Source organism: Numida meleagris, chromosome 1, assembly GCF_002078875.1.
Source record: "Numida meleagris isolate 19003 breed g44 Domestic line chromosome 1, NumMel1.0, whole genome shotgun sequence".
In the NCBI taxonomy this organism is placed as follows: Eukaryota; Metazoa; Chordata; class Aves; order Galliformes; family Numididae; genus Numida; species Numida meleagris.
Window position 1 is genome coordinate 58321994 of NC_034409.1, and position 24042 is coordinate 58346035.

Genomic DNA, 24042 nt, shown 5'->3' on the forward strand with positions numbered 1-24042 from the left:
GTCACAGTTTCCCCCTTCATAGTATTTATGCTCTGATAGAGCAGGGAATATGCAGTTTACTTCATCTCTTGATTACATGAGCTTGAGAAGGTGAGGATGGAGTGAGCCTTGGATATGCAGTCAGTGATTTACTTCTACAATCAAAAGTGCATTCTAATCAAATTTCAGCTCTATTCCACATGGTAGAAAGAGTGCTTCCTCCCTAGACCTGCTCATCTGACATGCCAGATGTAGGAGCAGTTTGGTATGTTGACGGACTACTAAATCCCTGAGCTCAGAAAGGCTCCTTTTTGATTAGCTGGTTCCAAACTGGGCCTTTGGTTCAGGTCAATGTTTGTCACAAGATCTGTGTTGATGGCTGTTGCCATCAAGGATAACCACATCACTGAACGTGAATCATGGGCATGGAGCTCAGCGTTCAGGACCCACCCGCTTTGTAACGTGGGGTTCTGAGACTTTCTATGAAGAGCTGTCAGCTCAGTAAGTGAATAAAAGAGGAGGTTTACTTAGCAGTTAAATTAGTAGTTTTAAGATAAAGGTGACCCTGACTGTATGTTAGGCTCACCCACACAACACAACAAAAGGGTGATAAAAAAGGTGGGCAAACAATCACACAGTAAATAAAGTAGCTCATTCTTATGAAGTGGAACATTATATTGTGAGATGTAGTGACTTAAAACTACATGAGTTGTTTCAAGTGGACGTTTGAGAAGAAGTAATTTGGAAGTGTTTACAACAGTGTGATGCTTTAGCCAGAAGAACTAGGCCAGCTCTTGGATGATTTTTGAAAAGAATCACTGAGCAAGAGTAGGTGACTCACTGTACTGTCAGTGTATACAGTATCAGAAGGACTGTTTCTTAAACCTCTAGGTGCTGAAAACTACAATAGCAGTCCCCAGGGAGGCACAAAAATGATTGGTATTCTGGGAAACATGCTTTATGCTGGGGTCAAAGGAACTCCATTTAGCTTATTGGAGAGAATGTTAAGAGGTGATTTAATCACCATGTATAAGCATTTACTCAGAGAGAAGATATCTGACGGTTGAGGTCCTTTAAATCTAATGGACAGAGCAATATAATAAGATTTAACATTTGGCACTTGAAAACAGAAATGTTCAAGACAAGAAAAAATAAACCAATGAAAATTTATTTTAATGAAGAGAATAATTAAGTGTTGCATGGGCCTTACTACTGGACTATTAAAATTCTCCATCACTTTGAGTCTAATCAAAATGAAGTATCTCTTTAAATAGGTTTTAAAATAACCTCTTATAGTTGCATGGTTGCATGGTTGCTGCATGGATATTTGTGTAGGGATGTCAATTCCAGCATACCTTCTAGATATCCCTTTTGTGATGCATCAGGATTTTTTTCATCTCATAATTTACTAACACTTTAACCTATGCTTTGAAGCAGAACTAATGTTTCATGAGTTTCTAATAACTCTCAAAGAAATCTGTTTTATGTTGGTAGACATGGAAGCCTCACATATAGTACAAATAGTCTGAGAGATGGTAAATAAACTGATTGTATTATTGTTACTTCTTTGCTCATACTTCATCTCCTTTCATTATACGGGAAAGGGGAAGAATCGAATATCAGTGTTTGAAATCTGATAGCAGATAATGGCACAGATGCAGGAGCCTCAAAAGAAAAAAGTGTTAATGTTCATCTTTTCAGTGGGTGATGTGCACTAAAAGCTCTATAGTGTTGGGAATGAATTTGAAGGTACAATGGAATCTATTCAGTTTATTTGGGTGCTCATATTTTTCCTTTGTATCCTTTCACAGAAGCAAATCCAGAGAAATTCAACAGCCGATTTAGAAATAAAATGTTTTATGCAGGGGTGAGTTGTGATTCATTTTACAGAATGATGTTACATTAGTTGCTTGGATGTTTTACAATATCCCTTCTCTCTCACTTTCTCACACCAGGGGTTAATGCCAATTCATTTTGCCTGTTGCAATTTAAAATTCACATGTCCTCTTTCTGGCATATATGACACATATATTCCTGTTGGAGAATGCCGATTGTCTTACAGTGCTCCTTTAGACACAGCAGTGATCATGTTTTACTCCCCCTGCTTCTGGCTCACAAGATTCTCAGCAAAGAGTTCCATTTTTTTCAGTGTTTGGGCAGCATGCTGGTACTGAGTTTCCTAGAGAAATTCTCCAAGTATTAGCCTGCATCTTTTTGGCTTTGAGGAGCTGTCTTGGATGTAGGGTCATGGGTAGTAGAGGTCAGTGATCAGCTACTTGGAGTGACTTATTTTCATACTTTCATATGTGAATATGCAAATAAATAATACGCTTTTTTACTCAGGAGAGATGAGGACAATACTTCATTTAAAGTTCAGATATAAAGAGACACACTAATTTGATAATGCATGGCATAATGTATGGCTTACCAGAGGATGACTTCCAGCATTCCCGTGTGCCTTCATGGCACATGGTACATAGCAACAAATGTGAGCAAGAATTGCATTTATACCACTGGGTACCAAAGGACATTCTCTGACTAACCCCTCAAAAGGACAAGTATTATAACTTTACAAATAATACATATATATATAAGTCATATTTTCTGAAAGCAGGAAAGAATAGGTTTAACAAAAGGATAGCATTAGGTAATAAGCTCTCTGGTGAGATAAGAAATTTGGAAAGAGAGGAGGCAATGATGACCATTCCTGCTCTTGTTTCTGTTGCAGGCAGCCTTTTCAGACTTCCTGCAAAGAAGCTCAAGAGATTTATCCAAGCACGTTAAAGTTGTGGTAAGTATAGGAAATTGTGTCATAGTATTGTGGAAAGAGGTGGGGAAAGGCAGAGAGAGCAAGGTGAGAGTTTAATGGCTCTGTTACTTTTCAGTTTTGAGCATGACATTTGCAACACATTCCAAGGAAAGTCTTGGGAAAGCTGTTACAAAGCAGCAACACTTCTCTTGTCTGTGGCTCCATTCAGCAATTTCTCTGTGCTCTGTCACTTTGGCTTTGTAGTGTGATGGTACAGACCTGACTCCAAAGATCCAGGAGCTGAAGTTCCAGTGTATAGTGTTTTTAAACATTCCCAGGTAAGCTCAAGACAGATGCTTGGAGAAAATGGAAAGTAATATTACTACTGCTGATAGTAAAAAAAAAAAAAAAAAAATCGATATCTGCAAGTTGTCCTAGGTTGTGTGGATGTGCAGGAAGTGTATTGCTACTGTGCTGCCTTCCTGAGGGCTAGCTGCTTATGATACTGCTAATTAGCAACACAAAAAAAGATCAGAGCCCAGGGTGCAGCAAAATTATCCTTTGAAAAGGGTATCCAGTGATGCAGAGCTAGTAGAAGATATTGTTTTAACAAACATGCTTCAAAATGTGCACCTAACCTGCAAACTAAATAGTAAATCAGACACAGCTGCCTGGTTTTCTGCTTTATTAGAAACAGTGTGAGAGGCAAAAAAGATCAATATTTTTCAAGAAAAGAACATGAAGCCCTTTGAAAGAAATGCTTTTTTTCTCAGTGTAATAGAAGATGTTCCAAATAGAAATATGTCTGTATTTTTAAAAATTGTCTGTGTCCTGCTCTCTAGACCAGTGGTCTCCAAAATCTTTTGATTGTGTGCTCCCATTGGTAATTAATAAAATTTTTGAGCATGAGAATGTGTATTTATTTATATATTTGTACAGTAGTGTACTAATAGATTATACACATTATAAAACAGACACAAATAGAAGTTAAAAGAGGATGTGACAAAGATGAAATAAATACTATTTAAAATACAATTTTATTAATAGTACAGAATATATTTTCTTCCTACACCACAATGGGTTGTCTTCTGCACCCTGCTTTGGAGGCTACTGCATTAGACAGCCTACCTATTTGCTCCACGTGCAATCCCAAACACATGGGAGTCCTGCACTGCCTTCACTGCAGACTTCTACTTTGTGTCTCCCTTCTTCTGTTACTGTTAAGATCACTTTTACATCCATCCTTGAATGGTAGGAGAGGTAGACGCAACAGCTGCATCTGTTCCTGTTCATTTCTCCCCTGCCTCCTCAAGCTGTGTAACCTTTTGCAGTCCTTATACTATCAGAGCTTATGAGCCAGGAGGGAGAGGGGCAGTGGAGATCTGAGGCTGCTGCTGCGGCCCTTTGCCTTCCTAGCAGAGGGGGATAAGCAACTTCCACACAGGCAAATTGCAGGTGCCAGTGCAGCTCAGCATCAGATCTGCAGAGTAGAACAAGAGGGGAGAAAAAAATGCTGATGCTCTGTTGCCTATTGTTTGGTGTTTCTCCTATTTCCTTGCTTGCAGAGGAACCTGCCAAAGACCATGATGAATAAACTTGTGAGTGATGTACCAGGTTAGAAATTAGGGACTAGTTTCTCTTTTTGTCCAGTCCTTGCCAGCGTAACTATTAATTGTCCCTCAACTGCATCCTGAAACAGTTGTTTGAGTTTCTATTAGAGGAGATCAATACAGGCCAAGAGTCAGGCTAATAGTCAGGACCCATCAGGGAAAATTACTTTCTCAAAGCTTGCTTTCCAAATTTTCTGTAGGTATTGTGCTGGCACAATGCCCTGGGGAAACCCTGGAGATCACAGAGACTTTGAACCCCAGCGCCATGATGATGGCTACATTGAAGTCATTGGGTTCACCATGGCCTCACTGGTGAGTATACTGCAGGTGCTACCCTGCCTGAGGTTGTGACCAGACTTGGTGAAATTTGTCCACATTAATCTAAGAACAGCATAATTCTGTGTATTCAGTTGAAATCAAAATATGCTCTGCTGTTAGGTTTTAAATGAAGGGGACAAACTGTAATTTTTAAATAAAAGAAGTGATATTTAATAATAACAATATAATCTTTGCAAAGTATTGCAGATTCACACATAGCTAGCAGTGCTTTAAAATGCTCTCAAATTAAGCAGCAAGATTATGACAGTAGATCAAACAGCATGAAGACATGTTATTACTGTGGGAATGTTGTATGGTCAAATAATTACTGCTATTTCTTTTCAGCTTTTGTATGTTTCAGTGACACTAAGGTTCTTTTTTTTCTAATATTCACTACTAGAAGCATATATCAAAGATAATACGGAATTGTTTTCCTTAGCAGATATTACTTCTCCTAAAAATTAGCTGTTTTAACAAATGAAATAATTTTTTTTTATTTCAAAATAGCTTGGAAAATTTCTTGGTTTTGAAGGTTAAAGAAGCAGTACTTAGTGAATGACTGCACACTATTCAGATGAGTGTATTTGCAGCTGTCTTGGAGCAACAGAGAGACACACAACTTGAAGGAAGGAAATGTATTGCAACCGTGCTGATCATCGGGCTGTAGAAGTGACCTGTAGCCTAACTGCATTTTGAAGGATGGGGACTTAACTGTCTTTGGAGGCAATATCTGCATAGCGAAACTGGTCAAAAGTTTGGATGATTCTTGACAACCTACATGGCTCTATTTGGCTACCTGCATTTCTATTCTAAAATCATTTTTTTCTCTTTTTCTTGTGGAATTAAAAAAATACATCAGTATATTTTAAATTACCCCTCAAGTTGCACCAGTGGAGATTCAGTTTGGACGTTAGGAAATACTTCTTCTCTGAGAGAGTGGTCAAACACTGGAACGGGCTGCCCAGGGAAGTGGTGGAGTCACCAATTCTGGAGGTGTTCAGTAAACATTTAGATGTTGTATTGAGGAACATGATCTAGTGGGAAATACTGGTGATAGTTGCATGTTTGGACCAGATGATCTTAGAGGTCTTTTCCAGCCATGGTGATTTTATGATTCTACGCTCAAGTTTATACTCTTAAGCCTTTTCCACTCTCTTTTGCGTGGACTAGGTTAAAACTAAGATGAATAAGCCTATTTTCACTAAACTTGTGCTTTATTTGTTGTGTAATCTGCCTTCAGTGCATATTGCATTCATTTAATACCCCTGAAAGAGGTGTTTGTTTCCTTAAATATAGATTTGGACAAATAAAGTCAGCAAAAGGCCATCTGAATCAGCAACTGTTTCTTTAGAAATGTGTTCAGAGTATGGATTCTCTTATGGCCCCTCTTTTGATTGATCTAGTGAGCTAGGGAATAAACCCACAGGTAGGAAAAATTCTGTTAGTGTTGTAGATCTTGTGAAAGGAACTTTTGTCACTTCATCCCCTGAAGATTTTAGGTTATTATTTTTTTTTTAAGAATTAAGGCCCTTTGAGCTGCTATTTCTCTCTAGAGGAATCTTAGTTCAAAACTGAGTATCTATCTAGCTACATTGATTGCGATGCTGTGGATGTAACCCTTGAACACGTATGTATAATTCTAACTTGCTCTTTACAGCTCTCAGATGTGCTTGGTGGTACACAAGATCTGTGAGACCAAGGAAGAACAGTAATTTATAAGATTTATAAAATAAAATAAATTAAAAAAAATATATAAAATTTATATTAATCATATAATCATTTTTTTTTCAATAGTATGAGGTGCAAAGAGCAAGATGAAGGTCTTCACTAGTATTTAGACTGCTCCTGGAGATTTTTTTTCTGCATATTATAGCTAATAGTCACATTCCTACATTCCTCATTAATAAAAATACATTTCTGTCCAAACATGTCTGCCTAAAAGTTGAAGAATCTGACCATGCTCTCCTTGTTACATTTCTTTGGAGTGAATTCTTGAATATGGTATTTAACTGTTTTTAACAAGGTTCTTCTTGCTCTTTTCAGCCTGTCTGGTCTTGATGTTGAACTGCTATGTGAACTCTCATAATTGGGGATTTTAGATTTATGTAATTCACATTAAGGACTATATTCTGTTCAGGAAGGGGTCATCAACTTTCTTTCTCCCAGATTTACTAAATTAGGGTTTTTATTTAAAAGGAAAAAAAATCCCAAACATTATTGTTAGTGTAAAACAAATCAATAAAACATGCATTGAAACCTTTAAGAAGAAACACAGATAGGCATTGGAGCATGTGTGTATATATATTTTGTATTTGTGCATCAAATATACTTGACATATAGAAAGCAATGAGACATGATGCATACGATTAGGTAACTGTCCTGTTTCATCTGCTTGTTGCCTACCAGTTTTCTTTGTGAAATGTTAAGTCCCGCTTTTCAAATTTTGAATGAAAGTACATCCACTGTCCTTAATGAGAATGCCTTACACATGTGATGCTGGCTAATACTTCTTGTTGGCAAAATGGTGCATTTTGGATTTTTTAAATTGTCTGAAACATCTGTTTCGAGGTGTCATTCTCCTTCCATTTTAAATTTTTTTTTCCCCCAAGGCTGCTCTCCAAGTGGGTGGTCATGGAGAGAGGTTGCATCAGTGCCGTGAGGTGACGCTTTTAACGTACAAGTCTATCCCCATGCAAGTGGATGGTGAACCTTGTCGGTTGGCTCCCTCACTCATTCGGATCTCCTTAAGGAACCAAGCCAACATGGTGCAGAAGAGCAAGAGGAGAACATCCATGCCTTTGTTGAATGAGTGAGTTGGATGCATGCATGTTCTAATGCCAGGAGGCCTGACTGAGGCAGCATATTCAGTCATGGAATTTGCATGTATTGAACTTGCAGTGCATTAAAAAAAAAAAATAAATCGCATATCCTGAACTTTCTTTCTACTGTACTGTAAATAACTTCCTGGCTTTCTTTTGTTCTTTTACCTTCTGGATTCCCTGCTTTCTTGCTTTTAGGAAGGCTCGTATCTTTTAGTTATTTATTTAGAGAGGTATGTATAGGCTCAGTGTTGTGCCTCTTGGCTTACGCTGGCTTTGCATATATATGATATTAGCTCTTAAAGTTCTTATAATTTGTTTTATGAACTTTATCAGACTGTTTTTCAGTCTCCATTGAAGACTCTAACAAATTGCCACAACCAAGAACTGCTCAGGACATCTTGCAGTCTCTACTGTGAGAACAAGCTGCCTTGAACTCCTAAAGGAGAGAGGTGTGGAGGCATTGCAAAGGATATTTGTACTTTGTAGGGAATCGTTCTCCAGTACAGAAAATCAAATGAGAAAGTCCAGTACAAATTGTCTAGAAGTATAACTCTTCCTGTAGTCTTCCATGCTCAGTGGCAGGAGATTGCACTGTTGAAGATTGGATGGGTGGATTAGATAAACAGTGATTAGGGAAAAGATAAGGGAATATAGTCAGAAAAGGAAAATGCATAGCATAAGGTGGAGGTAGCACAAGTAGTGGAAAGGATGAACAGAGAAAAACACAAAATAACTGGAAACAGGGAACATGCAAGGAAAACAACACAGAAATAACTTTATTTTTCATAATTAAACCTGATTTTTAAGTATCGAGCAACATTTTAATTTTAACCTATGAAAAATACTCATGCAATAAAATAATTCAGGTTATTTTTGTAGAGCTGTACTTCTCATATAGAAGGTCTTTATTTTTGCTAAGATGAGAGATAGTAAGTGCCTTTGCTGTTTCCAAGTATTCAAGTGATGCAAAACGATCTGTCTGCTATGCAGACAGGTGCTGGCCTAAAAGCTTGAAGTTATCAAGTTATCACAATTTATTCAAGCATTCATGCAGTGAAGATTTCACTTTTCTGGGGAGCTGAGTTTGGGGATTTTGCTGTTGCAGCTGTTATGGTGACAGGGAATAAGTGAAGCAATGTTTCTGAAGAGAAGTAATGTCTTGCATTAGACTAATATAGTTGGAAAATTCAGCAAAGTCTCAAGCACACCCACTTCTTTAGGTATTTTAAAGGTTGGTTGTGTTTTCTCATGTAGTCTTTCTCATGTAGTGAAAGATATTGCTTCTATTCAAACTTTGTTTTCAGCCCTTTAGAGTGTCATGTCGTCTTCTGTTTGTCAATCTGTTCATGTAATCAAAGCCTCCTTGGTTACTTTCAACATCTTCCTATTCAGTTTAGCACATGGTGTTCTCTTACAGACAGAGACTAATGCTTTAAGCTTCAGTAGAGGCACATATCTGTAATGTGCAGTTGCTGTTTGTCAGGAAAATGCATAAGGCATACTCATTGCTCTTGAATAGTGAAGAATAGCAGACTACTGCCTGTGTGCAGTGATGCCTGATTTCATCCAGCCACCACAGCTTGGTCATTTCTGAACTCTGGAATTAGGTAGAGAACAATCCTGAGGCATCTCTTCCTACAGTGATGGAAGCTAATGCAAATGTTTATATTTTATTTTTTAAAAGAAAATTCCTGATATTTTGATCTGCTAATTTGATCTGGTAAACAGCATGGCTATACTCGGTTTTTGATATCCAGATTTGAACTGCAGTAGAGAAATGCAGAGTCATTATGATGTCAGTTGTGAAGATGATATTCTTTCTGGTTTAACTTCATTTGGATATGTTGCCCTGTGCTTTGATGCTATCTGAGCCTTCTTATTTATCAAGATATCTGTCTGCACACCTGTGTTTTGGAAAAATACAGATGATCTGGCAACTACTATAGTTTCAGCCTCGTGTTGGAAATAATGTGTATCTATCTATATATATGTGTGTATGTTCATTTCTAACAAGTGTGGAAGGGGAATGAGAGATTGGAGTTGAATCTTCTAGTGTGACAAAAAGTAGATGGAATGTTAAAGGTTAAACTCTAGGAGGCATGTAATATTTTATGAAGTTAATTCAGTCTGATGCTGATTTGTAGTATTTCACAAGAGAAAGCTTTCAATTAAATGTGTTTCTACACTTCTTAACTTGATATCTGGTATATTCTCAGTCCATTGAAATCTCCTAGAAATTCTTATATTTTATATATATTTATGTATATATTTCTTTTTGTCACCTAAATGTTAGATGTTTGAAATTGGTGAGTAGGTCTGGTGCTATCCCTGCAATTGTTGGAGAACTGTTCCTGAGCTCCTTGCAAGAAAAGTGTTTTTAAAATTATTTTGTGTCACAGTAACTCAGAACTGCTGTTATTGTCAGCCTTGATATATCGATGGATAAGGAGAACAGTGGGAATGTTCTTTGAAATTATATCTAATCCAATGTCATAAGTGGAAAATTATTTTATTTTTTAGAAGTCTTACACTAACTTTCTGTTTTCTTATCCTATTCTTATTTGTTCTGGGAGTTTTGAAGAGAGAAGGTTTAGAAAAGGTAGTGAGCTTGTCATTTGCCTTGTGGGTGCCTTTTAATTTCTGAGGAATAACAGTATTTCAAATTGAAGAACCCATATTTAGTGCAGATGAGAGGCAACAGAGACTCCAAACTTCTTCCACTTGGGAGCATGAGGGCTTTAGAAAAATGATTCTCTTCTGTCTGTCAGAGTTGCCAATCTTCCTGACTGTAGTTGTTCTCCTTCAAAACATGTATATACTTCTAGAGAGGACACTTGTATAGGAGGAAAAAAATGAGTTAGACCTTGTTTGTTTGACCTGTTTTTTCTCCCCTCTGTTTTCCCACTACTGTGCTTTTAGTACCTTATAATTGCACAGGCATTGCCTTGTGTTTCTACACAAACCTTCAAGGTTGAAATTCCTTCCCATTGAGAGTTTTTTATCTGTTAATTTGCCTTTCTCAAGGTGTAGGGGAAAGCTGAAGAGCGCTTTAGAACAGTGTAAAAGTTCTTAGTTTTTTAAAAATAATTAAATAAAACATTGACCTTGGAATCAAATTGAGGAAAAAATCTTTCACTGTGGAGTTACTTGAACTGAATATCCTTTATTGATCATGGTTAATATGTGAAAGAGAGAAGTTTTTGTTTTTCTATGATCAAGCCAAAAATTTAGTCTTGTGGTTTAAAAGCAAAGTATTTGCGGAATTAAAAGAGAAGCTGTGGCTGAATTTTCTAGGAGTAATTTTCTGGTTAGAAACTACAATTCAATATCCCACTCAGTAAGTTTTAGTTAATGATCATTGTACAGGCCCCAAAAGTTATCTTTTAGTTTGAGTTCAGGAAGAATGGAAGAAATAGTCTTCGTGATGTAAAAAAGCTAAGAGGGAAGAGTTTATAGATAAAACAATGTTGCATTCACTTGAAGGAAACATAGGGGTTATTTAAATATAAACAATAAGAGTCGGTCTTGGGATACTCTATAAAAAATTGCCTGTGTCCCTGAGGTACATGAAGTAGGGATGGAGACAGCAATTTTCCAATGTGGATACAAAATCTTCTAGTAAGGGTATTTTTCTTTCTTAAAATTAACTGAAGTTGACCAAACTTTGGAGACAATTCCATCCATTCAGATCTTGACTTTGTTTGGAGATAATTGCGTTTATTCAGATCTTGGCTTTGAGGTTTGTTTGCATTTCTGGACCTGCTTCCAAAGTCTGCTGCCTTGGAATTTTTCAGTGCCTGTAGAACACATATCCTGGGGCTCCTAGTCTTTGCATAGATGTTTACCTGGCTTGTCATTTGTCCTCCTTGCTCTTGTCTTTAGAAAGCTTTGAAGTGCCATGTAGTAATATTGTTCTCCACTTGCATGTCTTCTGTTGCTCTTGGCTTCCTAATGTGGCCTTGGAGCTCTGCATGTATTTTCATTCAACTTTCATGTGACACATTCCTTTTGTTTCTGTTTAAATGTATGTCTTTCTTCTCTTCCACTTTCTTTCCAATCTCTTTTTCTCTCTTTCTCTCTCTCTCTCCTCTCTCTTCCTCTCCCCCCTCTCCCCTGCTTTTTTTCTTGTCTGTCCACACTGTGTGCTGCGTTTCTCTTGGCCACTCATTTCCCACTGCCTATAGTATCCATAAAGTGCAGTCTGCTGACCTGAGGAGAGTCTCAGCTCCCCCCGATTCCTTCACTGTGTGAGTATCTGGCTTTTTTCTACCTTTAAGGTTATGTAATTTTTTGCTGTTCCCCTATATGTTATTCAGCCAGGAGATAGAACAGTAAAACAGTAAAATCCAGTTATAAAAGAGTGACAGCATTCCAGGAGTGGGGCAGTGGCTTCACCTGTTAAGATCCCAATGCACAATACATAAGCTAGATGAGCAAGGCAGGTCTGGTGATTGTGACCAGGTTAAGCCAAAAGTACAATCTGACATACAGGACCATTGTACCACCTCTGAAAACAGTTTAGATGAGAGGCTTTCCGTAAATCCACTTTAGCTGGATGCAGCCATCACGATCAGTCACATCCATCGTGACAGCCACTGATGGTTAACTGCCTAAGTCAGATGCAGCCATTGTGATCACCACTAGCAGTTATCACTTGAGCAGGGTTATGGAAAATAAAGCCCTGGTTAGAAGTGGGGAGCACACAGTCGTAGTGGTGAATTGGCCCCTTTAAAACACTTGTACCACTGTATGTGAATACTTCTAATTCATCCCCTTTATGGAAATGTGATAGCATGAAAATTTCTATGTCCATAGTTAAAAAGTAAAATAAAATTCACAGCTTAATATCTCAACTCAAGAAATGTAGTTCGGCTTCAAAAATACTTTTTGAATATTTGTTCAAAAAAACACCCCAAAACATTTTGTTTTGTGTTGGCGTTCCTCTTGTCTTGCTTTACCAGTCTTTTCAAACGGGATTGTCAAATTAATGAATTGGAGATGCATGATGGAAAATAGCAAATTCCAGAGTTATAAGTCCAGATATTCAGAGCAGAAACTTGATTCCAAGCATGATTCTTGTTTCATGATATAAGAAAATCAGTGGTATATGTAAAAACAAAACCCACCAATTCTCCTCTGTTCTGAAAATTGAGCACTTGTAATAGATGAAATATAAATGTTCAGTAAACAAAGGATTTTGGGGGAAAATTGATTGAATACTTAAAAAAAAAAAGAGAAATTTTCACCAGTACCTGAGGGTCCTAGTTGATAATGAGCCAGCAACATGCCCTCATGGTGAAGAAAGCTAATAGTATCCTGAGCTGTGGTAGGAGGAGTATTGGTGAAGAGAGGTGAATCTTCCCATCAGCTCAAGCACTGGTGCCACATCTTGAGTGCTGACTCCAGTCCTGGGCTCCTCAGTTCAAGGGACATGGAACTGCTGGATAGAATCCAACTAAGGGCAGTGAAGATGCTTAAGGGACACTGGAACCTTGGGGAAAGATGGAGAGCTGGGACTCATCAGGCTGAAGAAGAGAAGGCTTGAGGGTGGGGATTCATCAGTGTCTGTATCTGAAGGGAAGGTGTAAAGAAGATGAAACCAGGCTCTTTTCAGTGGTATCTAGTGAGATGACAAGAGACAGTGGGTCTAAACTGAAACTCAGGAGGTGCCATCTGAACATACAGAGAAGTGTGAACATAAGGGAAAGTGTTTTTACTGTGGTGGTGACTGGACTCTGGCATAGGCTGCCATTTATTAAGGTACTCAAAAGCTGATGGACATGGTCCTGGGCTAGTGTCTCTGAGTGTCCCTGACTGAGCAAAAAAGCTGGACAAGATGACTTCTAGAGGTCCCTTCCAGCCTTAACCATTATGTGATTTCATCAAATTTCAGAAAGCTGCAAGTTCTTCCTTGTTATTTTGCAAACAAGGAAAGATTTCCAATTCAGTGTGCCTTCCCCTTGTATCATATTTGCTGTACTCTGCTGAGGAACAAAAAGTAATTCAAAAAACTTTTCTTATATTGATTTAGTATCCTAAGCAAGCCTCTACAAAAACTTTGAGATAAGATTTAGTTCTTACATAGAACATTAAGCAAGCCATGGGTCTGGGACAGGGGGAATTGTCTCCAAGTTTAGGGATATCCCTTGGAAGATGACCTCCAAGTTTTGATAAAGTTTTTTTTAATGTCTCATTTGATATCAGTCGTCAGAAGAAAGCAGAGAGAGAGATTCATGAGTCCCAAACTAATTTATAAGTCAAAGATATTCTGTATCTTAACATCTGTAAAAATAGATTAAACATGCTGCTGCACTGTGGCTGCCAATTAATGTGTCTGGCAAATTAAAATAAGAACCCATGAGGTATTAGGTAAATTTGATTTGGGTTGTGATGGCTTTGAGATTCAAATGCTCCTTTTTTTTTTAATTGAGCAATATGTAATGAGCCTGAGCTACGTTTTGTACTGAGCAGCATGGCAGATTCTTCAGTGTCCTAGTGATAGATACAGATTGTGTTAGATAAATTCCAGGTTTTCTACAGCAGTGTATGCATGGGGATCTGGGCCAGCCAAAATTATTTGGTGCATATGGTCTTTGTTGCAGAGACAGTGAAACTATAGTGTGATCTGTTTCAGATGTTTGTACCGGGGTGCATGAGTAAATACAAGGGTTGCATTTTTAATTGAGTCTCTTTTAAAAGAAAGGGAGACTTCCATTTTCCAGCTGTATGTTTATTAGAAATGAGGAGGATGTGCATATGATGGTACATTTGCTTTTTTTTTAGTTGCGAAATCATTGTAAATGGAAATACAAATATTGCCTTCTTGGTAAAGAGATTCAACTCTTCAATAGAGTTGACAGAATAATGATTGCAGCAGGGTGCACACATAGTATCTGTATGAATGGCATACAGGCTACATGAATAGCAAAAGGATAAAAGGAAAACATTTTTGTATTTAGAGATCCCAATGTTTTGTGTTTTGGGTTGAATATGAGAATTGTCTGATGGAGGGAATGAGGCAAAATGGGAGAATGTGTTAAAGAGTGAGCTATTTTGCAAATGCATAAGTAAGAATGAAAGTGCTTGTAAACATCTTCCTTTTCTCTATTAAATAAATTATTAGAAATTGAGTTTCCTGTTTGGCAAGTGGGCTCCTTCAGTGTGATTGTTACTGTCACAGAACCCACAGTGCTTGGGAATGCAAATCATGAGAGGACTAGAGCTTGCCTGTTGAAAGAGAAGGAAAATGAAGACCAGGATTCTCCCTGGCACTTGGGCTTGTGTTTTAAGTGTATAGGTGGGTCTAGTTTTTATACAGCAAAACACTTGTGCACTTGCTGAAGCAAGCGTGAGGTAAAAAAGAGTGAAAGGCTTTGTATCACTGGGTTAACCTGGCCTATCTGGGGTAAAACTCAACAAACAGAAGGGAAAAAACAAATACAACATTTCTGCAGTGGAGCTTGTGGGTGCACTTATTGGGTAAGAACTCAGCAAGTGTTTTGCCTTAAAATAGCAGTGGGCTTTTCTGAAGCACTGTTAGTTGTCCATCAGAAGAAACTGGATTATTTTGGTCTGTTGCAGAAGTACTTATGTTTTAAGCAGATAAAAGCTGTCAAAAGTACACTTATTTTTAAAGTATCATTTGCAAGATTTTCCATTGAGATCTCAAAGTCAGAGATCTTTTTTCTCCTCTGGTTGCTGTTTTCCATTTTCCAATTGTTCTAAACACTGGAACATTCAATTAGTTTTGCATGTTTATTTCTTCTCTAGGAGATAGGTAATTCATTAATCTGTCACTGCAAACGTGCCCCAGAGGAGTGTGATGTTCTCCAAAGTTTAATTTTTGCAAGGGGGGGGGGGGGCAGGAGGAGATTTTAGCTTCCTTTACTGTTTGCCTAATCGTATTAAAATCTGTATGTGGGTAGTTTGATGAGGAACGTATTCTGGAAGACCTATCAGAAATTTGTCACTAGATCCCCTAGAACTGTTGGACTGTTTTAATCATCATTATTATTTCTTTCCTTCATGCAGACACAAAGAATAAGAAATGGTTCAGAGAGTTTATAAATAATTGATATGGAGATTAAGGCATATATAATTTAGAAGTTTATCTTCACAGTGTTATCAGCCTGGTGGCATAGCAGTGTTACCTGCCTGCTGTGCAGGAGCACCAAGAGCAAGACCCAGACTGCCTCTGCCTGTTTTCTCTTTCTTGAGAAAAGAGTACGTTCTTTAAGAAAAACAGCTGTGCCCCAAGTTGGCTGGCATTGTCTTGCCAGTTGCTGTATGATTAATTGGGGTGAGAGGAAGAAATTACAGTTATGGGAAAAGCTGAGTGGGTTTTCTTGTTGAATGGAAGTAGATGAGGTTCTATTGGTAATCTCAGAATTAGGTGTGTGCTACTACTTCTGTGGATTTGAACCACAAGTGATGAAGTGGGAAAAGGGAGGAAAGCCCTTCTCATTTTTTTTGTGAGGTGTGTAGATTTTATTTTTTATTATTTCATACAGCTGAGATGTAGGAAGGAAACAAATGCATCTTTTTTCTTCAGTAAGCAGTCTTCAGCAGGAATTGGGTTGTTGTGTGTGCATGTTTAAAATGAGTCCACCTTATGAACAGTTTATTCAGGATAATGTTGACTTTCTAAAGACCTATTCCTATACAAAGAGTGGTTGCAATTCTAACATGTGTACCCTGGTGTGCCATGGGATGAATATCCTCTCACAGAGGACAAGGCTTTAAAACAAACAACAAGCTATTTTTTTTAATCACTGTCTGCAGTTTTTAAGAATTTCCAGAAAGCATGCCCTTTTCCTTAAAATGAGAATTATTCAGTATTTATGTCTTCTTCTGTATTCTTGTGGAAAAGTTAAATTCTATTTGTTTTATAGAAACTAATAGTATTTTCTTCTACTTTGCAGATATTTTGCAACCAAAAAAAATGAATGAAAATAATTTTTGATTACTGAAATTATTTAGTTTTTTATGAGGGTGAATTAAAATAATTCTGAGAGGACTTCATAACATCTCTATAAAATCTTTCATGGTTTGTTCTGCAAGGCTCATTTGGACTGTTATCAAATAATGCCACAAATGTGCACTTCTGGTTCACGCTAATCAAAAGTCTGTCATATAAAATTCAATATGGTAAAATAGTCTACCTATGCTCTTGATTTTAGAAGATTGATATTTAGGCTTGTGTTTAACTGAAACCATTATAGCTAATCAACAAGAATGAGCAGAATGTTTCAGTTGACCTGAATCTGTGTTCATGATCCCATGGACATATGACCTTTAGGATGTAATGTCTATAAATATCTAAGGTGTGGGAGGCAAAGAGACGAGGCCAGATGCTTTTCAGTGGTGCCTGGTGATAGGACAAGGGGAAACGGCCACAAACTGAAGCATAGGAAGTTCCGCACAAATGTGTGTAAGAACTTCTTCACAGTGAGGGTGACGGAGCACTGGAACAGGCTGCCCAGAGAGGTTGTGGAGTCTTGTTCTCTGGAGACGTTCAAGAACCACCTGGATACCTGCCTGTGCAGCTTGCTGTAGGGAGCCTGCTTTGCAGCGAGGTTTGGACTTGATGATCTCAAGAGGTCCCTTCCAACCCCTGCAGTTCTGTGATTCTGTGATTCTGTGAATTGGCCTGTCTGGGGAACGAGTTTCTTAATTAGGTTATTTAAGAAGAATTCACTCATCACACCTTAAATTACTTTTCATTTACTATGTAATACACTATTTTCAAGAATAATAGGTGCAAATATATTTAAATACGTTAGGTTGATTTGCAGTGCTGCTGTCTGGGATGATTTATTTATAAATTTTCTGCTGCTCTATCTGGAATGCTTTTCTTCCTGTCCTTACAGTTGGGCAGGTTGTTTTATACAGAGCTTAGAAATATCCATTTCTATTAATACAATGTTAACATTTGCTTTCAGTGATATTCACCACACTGTTTTCATGTAGACATGATTTTGTCCTTGAGCTTTGTGGTTTCTGAATGTGCTCAGTATGTCTAAACTAAAGGAATAGCACAATTTGTTTAAGGATTTGGTGAGGATTCTTATATATTGTCTGTGATGATTAGAATAATATTGATGTTGGAATTGCTCTGCTCAACTGCATTTAATAGAACTCTGTATGCAGAGCATGAGTTATGTGAGAGAATGAACTAATTAGGTGGTTGATAAGGACAGTATCCCACCATGTCGAATGCCAGTCTGCTATCATAAGGAGTGAATATTCAGCTATATGAATTTTTAGAGCCAAAGCTATTTTGAATAGGTGATGAAATTGAACATGACAGTATAATGACAGACAGCAACCATATTCTGATAGAGTGAAGAGTATTTGCAAATAATCATGACCAAAGCCTCAGATTTCAGTCACTGAATAAACACTTTTCTTGTGTGTATGTTTGTGCATCTATATACACACATACATATATGTACTTGAGTTGCGACCGGATTACTTGTGACTAGACCTAAGTATATAAAATCTCTACTGCTTTGAAAAGGCCTCTTAGCACTTGTGTTTCTGAAAACAGCTTATTTTTTCTAGAAAACTGTTTCTGAGATTATACTTTTATGACTAGGTTAGCTGAACTTCTCATATGGGCAAAATGGCAAGTTCTGTTTCTGTCCATTTTTCCCTCTGTTATGGAGAGCAGTGCTGGGCACTACAGCACAGAGTGGAAGGGAGAAGCCTGGGCATCATACACTGATGAGCTCTGTAGCAAGGAAGTAATGGAAAAGAAGGAGTGAGGAAACAGATATGGTGTGGTTCTTGTTTGAAGTGCAAACATCACCAGCGCTGGACTGACCAAGTCCTATTTGGGTAGCAGCTTTTGGAAAAAAAACCACTTATTTTGTACTTGGGATGGAAAAGCATTTTTTTCAATAAAATTCCACTTTGGATTATTAAGACTTCAGCAGAACAGTACAGATTTGGTTCTGGTTTCAGGAGAAACACTGATCTGAGACGGTTTATTGGTTTAATTACATTTGGATTAATTATGGGCATAGCAGGAATGGCTATCTTTGTAGCACATTCAAAAGTGTCACAGAAGAAATAAGACTGCTGAATTCTCCTGTCTCTCTGTGGCCTTTCTTCCCAGCTGAGCTCAGAGAAGTCATCATTCATAATCAGTCACTGCCCCAGACCTACCACTAATCCCCAGCTTGTGAACCTATCTGCCGGAAGACTGAGCTACCTTCATAATAATGCATGGTGGTAGAATACCATGGGAAAAGCAGCATGGCTTCTTCTTGTATTGTACCAGTGCGTAAAAGGCTTCATGTTTCAGTGCTCAGTCTGTCATTTTCATGAACCCTACTACATGCACTGTATTATTTTTTTCCCCTATGCAGTTAAGTTCCTATGTTTTCTTATTTCTTATCTTTTCTTAACTAAAAACAAAAACTCCCATAGTTTTTATTTTTGAAACTTGTGTTTTGTATGATTGAGAAGGAAACATAATTCCTCAGACTATGTCCATTTCTAATCCAGCAACATGACATTTAAAGTTATTTTAGGGGGAAAAAAAGTGTCAGACATTGCAGTTACATTCTTCTTCCATCTATGTGCCTTTCCTCTGACTTGCATGCACTAGTATTCCCTGGTTGTTGAGCTAGCTTTATAGACTGCAGGTAGTGAGTGCTGATCTGACATAGTGGCACGTGAGTTATTAAGCTGTTCCCTGAAGCTTTGCTGGAAGTTACCACCCCATGTGTTTTTCAAGCTTTACATATGGAGAGTTTGCTGGTTTCTTGGAGCACTTTTAACCGATAGTCCCTGTCAGTCACCACAGAAAACACATAGAACAGCCTATATGCTGCTGAATGCATCAGTCTTGCAGCCACTGTTAGCATTAATGATTTATTCTAAGTTATTCTTCATGTATTTTCATTTTAATATGGAAAGCCATGTTCAGAACAGAAGGAGCGCAGCTTCTTGTAACCTGTTGTCTTTGACCTCAATTATTGAGGCACCCTCAATTCATTATCCTTAATCACTTTTTAGACTAGAAGTACTTGTGTCAGTAGAGCTATTTTTATACCGGTACTTGATTTTCAGTCTTTACTTTCATCTGTCCATATACGGCACAGCTGTTTATGTCAACAGACAGAAAGTATGCAATAAGGAAACTGAAAGACTTGCCAATTACCATCTGTAACCGTGTGTTAAGTCTGCAGTGTTTTCAGGCCAAAAAGAAAATGGCTTGCTTAAAAAGTAAAAAAAATAAAAATAAAAAAATAACATTTCTGAGGTGTGAATTGGCATTTAAACTGGCCATCCTGAAGGTCAAATATTTTAACACTGAAATAGAGCAAACAGTAAGCTTGTCTATGACAGTGCACAGAATTTTAACTTTTAAAAGCCATTGTGTGCATTGAGAGTTCTGTTTTTAACTAGATTAAAACAAAGTTAAAATAGACAATCTTTTGGTGCAAACGCCAAATGAAGAATCTAATTTTAGATGGGATGGTCCTGTCAAGACAGGCACTTTATATGTGCATTATAATACACAAGCTATCTTTCTCTCTTTACTAGTGGAAAATGCAAATGAGGCCAAGTTTACATAGCATTCAGTTAAACAAAATCTAGTAGTAACAGTAAGATGGAAACGTGTATGAAAACAAAGCTCTTCAAAACAACTGCCTATCAGTAAGTGGCCACTCAAATTTCTGGATAGGAACCCGTGGAAGGTTTCAAAAGTATGCAGGCAGCCAAGACATATAAATCTAGCTGAAATCTGTAGAAACGAGGTACTCAAACTTCTTTTTATGGTCTCCCCGGCATGTGTGTATTGGACTCTAATTTGGCTATCCAGTTCTCAGCAACAATTTGTTTCCTGCTCCCCAGAACAGAGCTGCTGAAAGAGGATCCTCTGGAGATCCTGGTGAATGTCCTGGTGAATAGAGAAACAGCTGTCCTGAAAGACTTCCCAAGAAAGCATCTGTCTCCTGAAGCAAAGCTTTGTAGTTTTTTTGACTTCAGCGATGTACAAAAAAGCAGTTTGCAATGGGAAAGGGTATCTATATAGAGATTGATGAACTCAGAAAAACCTTTGCAATTCCAGAGTACACAGCCAGTGAATAGTCTTCTTGATCTTGCTTGTTATTTAAGATACAACATCTATTTTGTGTAGTCAATAGTCCTAATCTTGTAAAAACACAGTGGTGTTTTGAAGTTTTGAAGAGGCTTGCTCTTCTTTCAGAAAAGGTTAAAATTAATTCATATTGTATTTCATTTTTTGTTCTTCCATGGAAAGCTTTGTCTAAGAAGCTTTCTTCTTTTTTTTGCAGTCCTCATTCCATCCCTGATCGCCTGCGGATCCGAGTGAACCGGATTAATTTGCAAGAATATGAGGGGCTACATTATGACAAGGAAAAACTCCGTGAAGCTTGTAAGTTGGAAGAAGCCAGATTGTAGCTGCTCTTGGTAGAACATTACATATAGATCTCACATTAACAACAGCAAAACAAAAGCAATCCGGGGTCAAACATTTATTTTGGATGAGTCCTATGTGAGCTATATGTTCATCTAATTGAGTATGTGCACATACATTCTTTCTATATGAATACCGTCTGTATAAAGAGTCAGTATTCAGGAGTTTTCTTACTTGTGCCTTCTGCTTGTTGATTTTATTTACTGTAAAGTAAGTGTTTTTCACTCCTTTTTATTCGTGTCTTTCTGTTGACTGTGCTGACTTTCTGCTAGCATATGAAGTTTACCAAGGCTTTATGATTATCACCAAATTGAAACTGAATGAGAGACCAATTTCAAACTGAGAGGGTGATCATAGAATCATAGAATTTTCAGAGTTTGAAGGGACGTTTGAAGGTCATCTAGTCCAACTGCCCTGCAATGAACATGGTTTTTGCTCAGGTGTATTTATCTTGGAAAGGAAATCTGGCTTCCTTTATTCTTTAAGAGCCTTAAATTTTGCACATAAGAAAATAATCACTGTTTTGTTTCCACATGTAATGGTTTAATTGCCACGTTCAGGGGTAAGTCAAAAGCAGACAGATGGTTGCGTTGGCAACACTGATGACGATGATCCATGCTTAGAAATGGAGTTCCTTTCCTTGGTGACACACAGTCATTAATCAATGAGGGACACGTCTGCTTGTGATAACAATTTAATAGAGTCTTGTTCATGCATCTGGCTCATTATTCATCTTAAATTACAAGCATGACTGTTTGTTGTGCAACAAAGCTTCAGCTCCCTCTGTAATATAGAGAGCTCTGGTAATTACAGGATGACAATCCTTTTAATTGGTTTGCTTATCTTACTGTTGGAAGATAGTTAAACTGTTTCACTTTCACCCCTCCAGTCCCACCCCTCCTTATTCTTCTCCCAGTTCATCTGGGCTCCTTCCAACAAAAGAACTAATATGCCTTGAATTTTAATGTAGGTCCTGACAGCCTTTCCTGAAGTTTCTGTTAGTAGATTTCAGCCATAATCAGAGCAATCTAAGCCTTAATCTGTGGACTGAGGAGAATTATAATAAGATGAGGATTATGGCTCACTGGAGAAGAATTTCTTTCAAGTTGAGAGTTTGACCTTGGGTATCCTTAGGGCTGTCTTGGATAGATGTGTTTGCAACCCTACTGGAAATAATCTGCTTTGGTGACTCTTCCTGTGCCTTTCCATCTGAGGGCAACTATCCTCATCCATTCCCACAACAGGTGTAAATTTTTTGTATTTAGTATGCATTAAGTAATCATTAAGAGCCATTGCATCGTCTGACAAAAGATATGCAACTTTTCACACTGGTGTCACTGCAACTATACATAGGTATTAATTATTTGTCACATTCAAAAACCGTTATGATAACATTATAAAATAGTAGAAAATGGCCAGATAATTATCTAGCAGCTTTGAGATTTGGTTTTAGACTACACACACGTTTGATCACTTGCTGAGCATGTACTCAAGAGGTTTTCATTCAAAAAGTAGATGTTTGTACACCAAAAGTTAAAATGGTTGCTATTAGGCACTGATAGACTATTTTCAGTGGGATCCTTTTGTCTCTTCTTCGCATTGCTGACTGCTCAGCTTGATAGTACAGTGTAGCTGGACTATTCTTTGTAGACTCTATTCATGAAGTTGCTTTTCCCCTCTGTCCTCCTTTACTTGTCTCAGTAATGATTGTAAATTACTGTTTTTATATGAAAAATATGAGAAAGCAAATGATGTCCCCATCAAATTCCAAAAATAAAATCAGAGAAGATACCTTACCTTACCCTCTGCAGTTATTAGGAAAGCCTTGTATAAAGATACTTACAACTTACAGCATACATTCACGGTCATCTGCCTACTTTTCTGGACGTAAAACTGTAGTAACTCCTATCGGAGTTGTCCAGCCATTAGTTTACAAGAGGCTAATCTTGATTTGAAGAATCCTAGCTAATGCTAACTATGTCTGAAGAAAATCTCGTATGAAAAAAGAAATGCTCACTAAATAGTCAGAAATCAAATTGTTTTAAGTATTCTCCTTGAATTCCATGAAGGAAAAAAAAAAGAAAATCCCTGTGGCTTACTGAGCATGGGACTAATATCGCAGCTTCCCTGTGACTTTTACTGCAAGATGCTTGTATCTCCTCTGGAAACAGATGTAGTTAGACATCGAGCTGAATTGTTACACTAGAGGACTACACAACTTCATTTTTTATGAGGAAGGGAGCAGGAAAATAACATAAACGCTCCTTTGAAGAAGAGCAGATAGCCATTTTAATTGTTTTTCTGACATAGATTATTGGTTACAAGTGTTTTTTTTCTGGTAGCAGGTCTACATATCACTCCCTGCCTGGCACTATAATGTGTTAAACACTTCTCTGGAATAAGTATGCTGTCTCAGTCCACATCAGCAAACCTCTTCATGGAGCACTGCTGCTAAAAGTTTCTTGGCATGAGAGGGAGGAGGGAAGTGGTAAGGCAGGAAAAGCAATTTTCCTTTCTTCTCCAAGGTGGCCATAATGGGTGGGGGGTTGAGAGGAGGAGGAGTTTTGCTGTCCAGAAGAAATAAATCCCCATGGTGAGTGACAGATTGAAATGTTATCAGTCTGAATCAAAAATTTAAATACAGATATTGTGTGCTAGCAAAATAAATATGAATGATACTCTAAACAGAGGAGCTGTTGACTCTCTCAAGGATAGAGAGGCATTGGCAGATTAGAGGACTGGGCAGTCACTGAATGCATTAACAAGAGCAAATGCTGGATTCTGCAGCTGGTATATATGTACAGGCTGGGGACAGGAGTCTGAAAGCAGCCCCGTAGAAAGGTATCTGGGGGTTCCGGTTGATGGCAAGTTGAACATGAGTCAGCAGCCAAAAGGGCCGGTTGTACGCTGGTTGCATCAGGCCCAGCACTGCCACTAGACAAGGGAAGAGATTGTCCTGCTCTGCTCTGTGTCCTCACATTAAGCGCTTTGTGCAGTTTGTGCTCAACAATATAAGAAAGACATAAAGCTATTAGAGAGTATCCATTGGAGAGATACAAAGGTGGTGAAGGGTCTGGAGGGGAAGATGTGTGAGGAGCAACAGAAGTCAAT

At 37.9% G+C, this 24042-nt stretch overlaps 1 protein-coding gene across 1 annotated transcript in view; it reads left to right on the plus strand.

Annotated features, from left to right (window-relative positions):
* The window catches only part of DGKI (diacylglycerol kinase iota), a 174628-nt gene that overhangs the window by 85216 nt on the left and 65370 nt on the right, over nt 1–24042 (plus strand). The window contains exons 18-23 of the mRNA XM_021388553.1: nt 1791–1846; nt 2708–2770; nt 2993–3066; nt 4539–4650; nt 7266–7465; nt 20789–20889. Of these exons, the coding sequence (XP_021244228.1) occupies nt 1791–1846; nt 2708–2770; nt 2993–3066; nt 4539–4650; nt 7266–7465; nt 20789–20889 (606 nt within the window). The remainder of the gene's footprint in view (nt 1–1790; nt 1847–2707; nt 2771–2992; nt 3067–4538; nt 4651–7265; nt 7466–20788; nt 20890–24042) is intronic.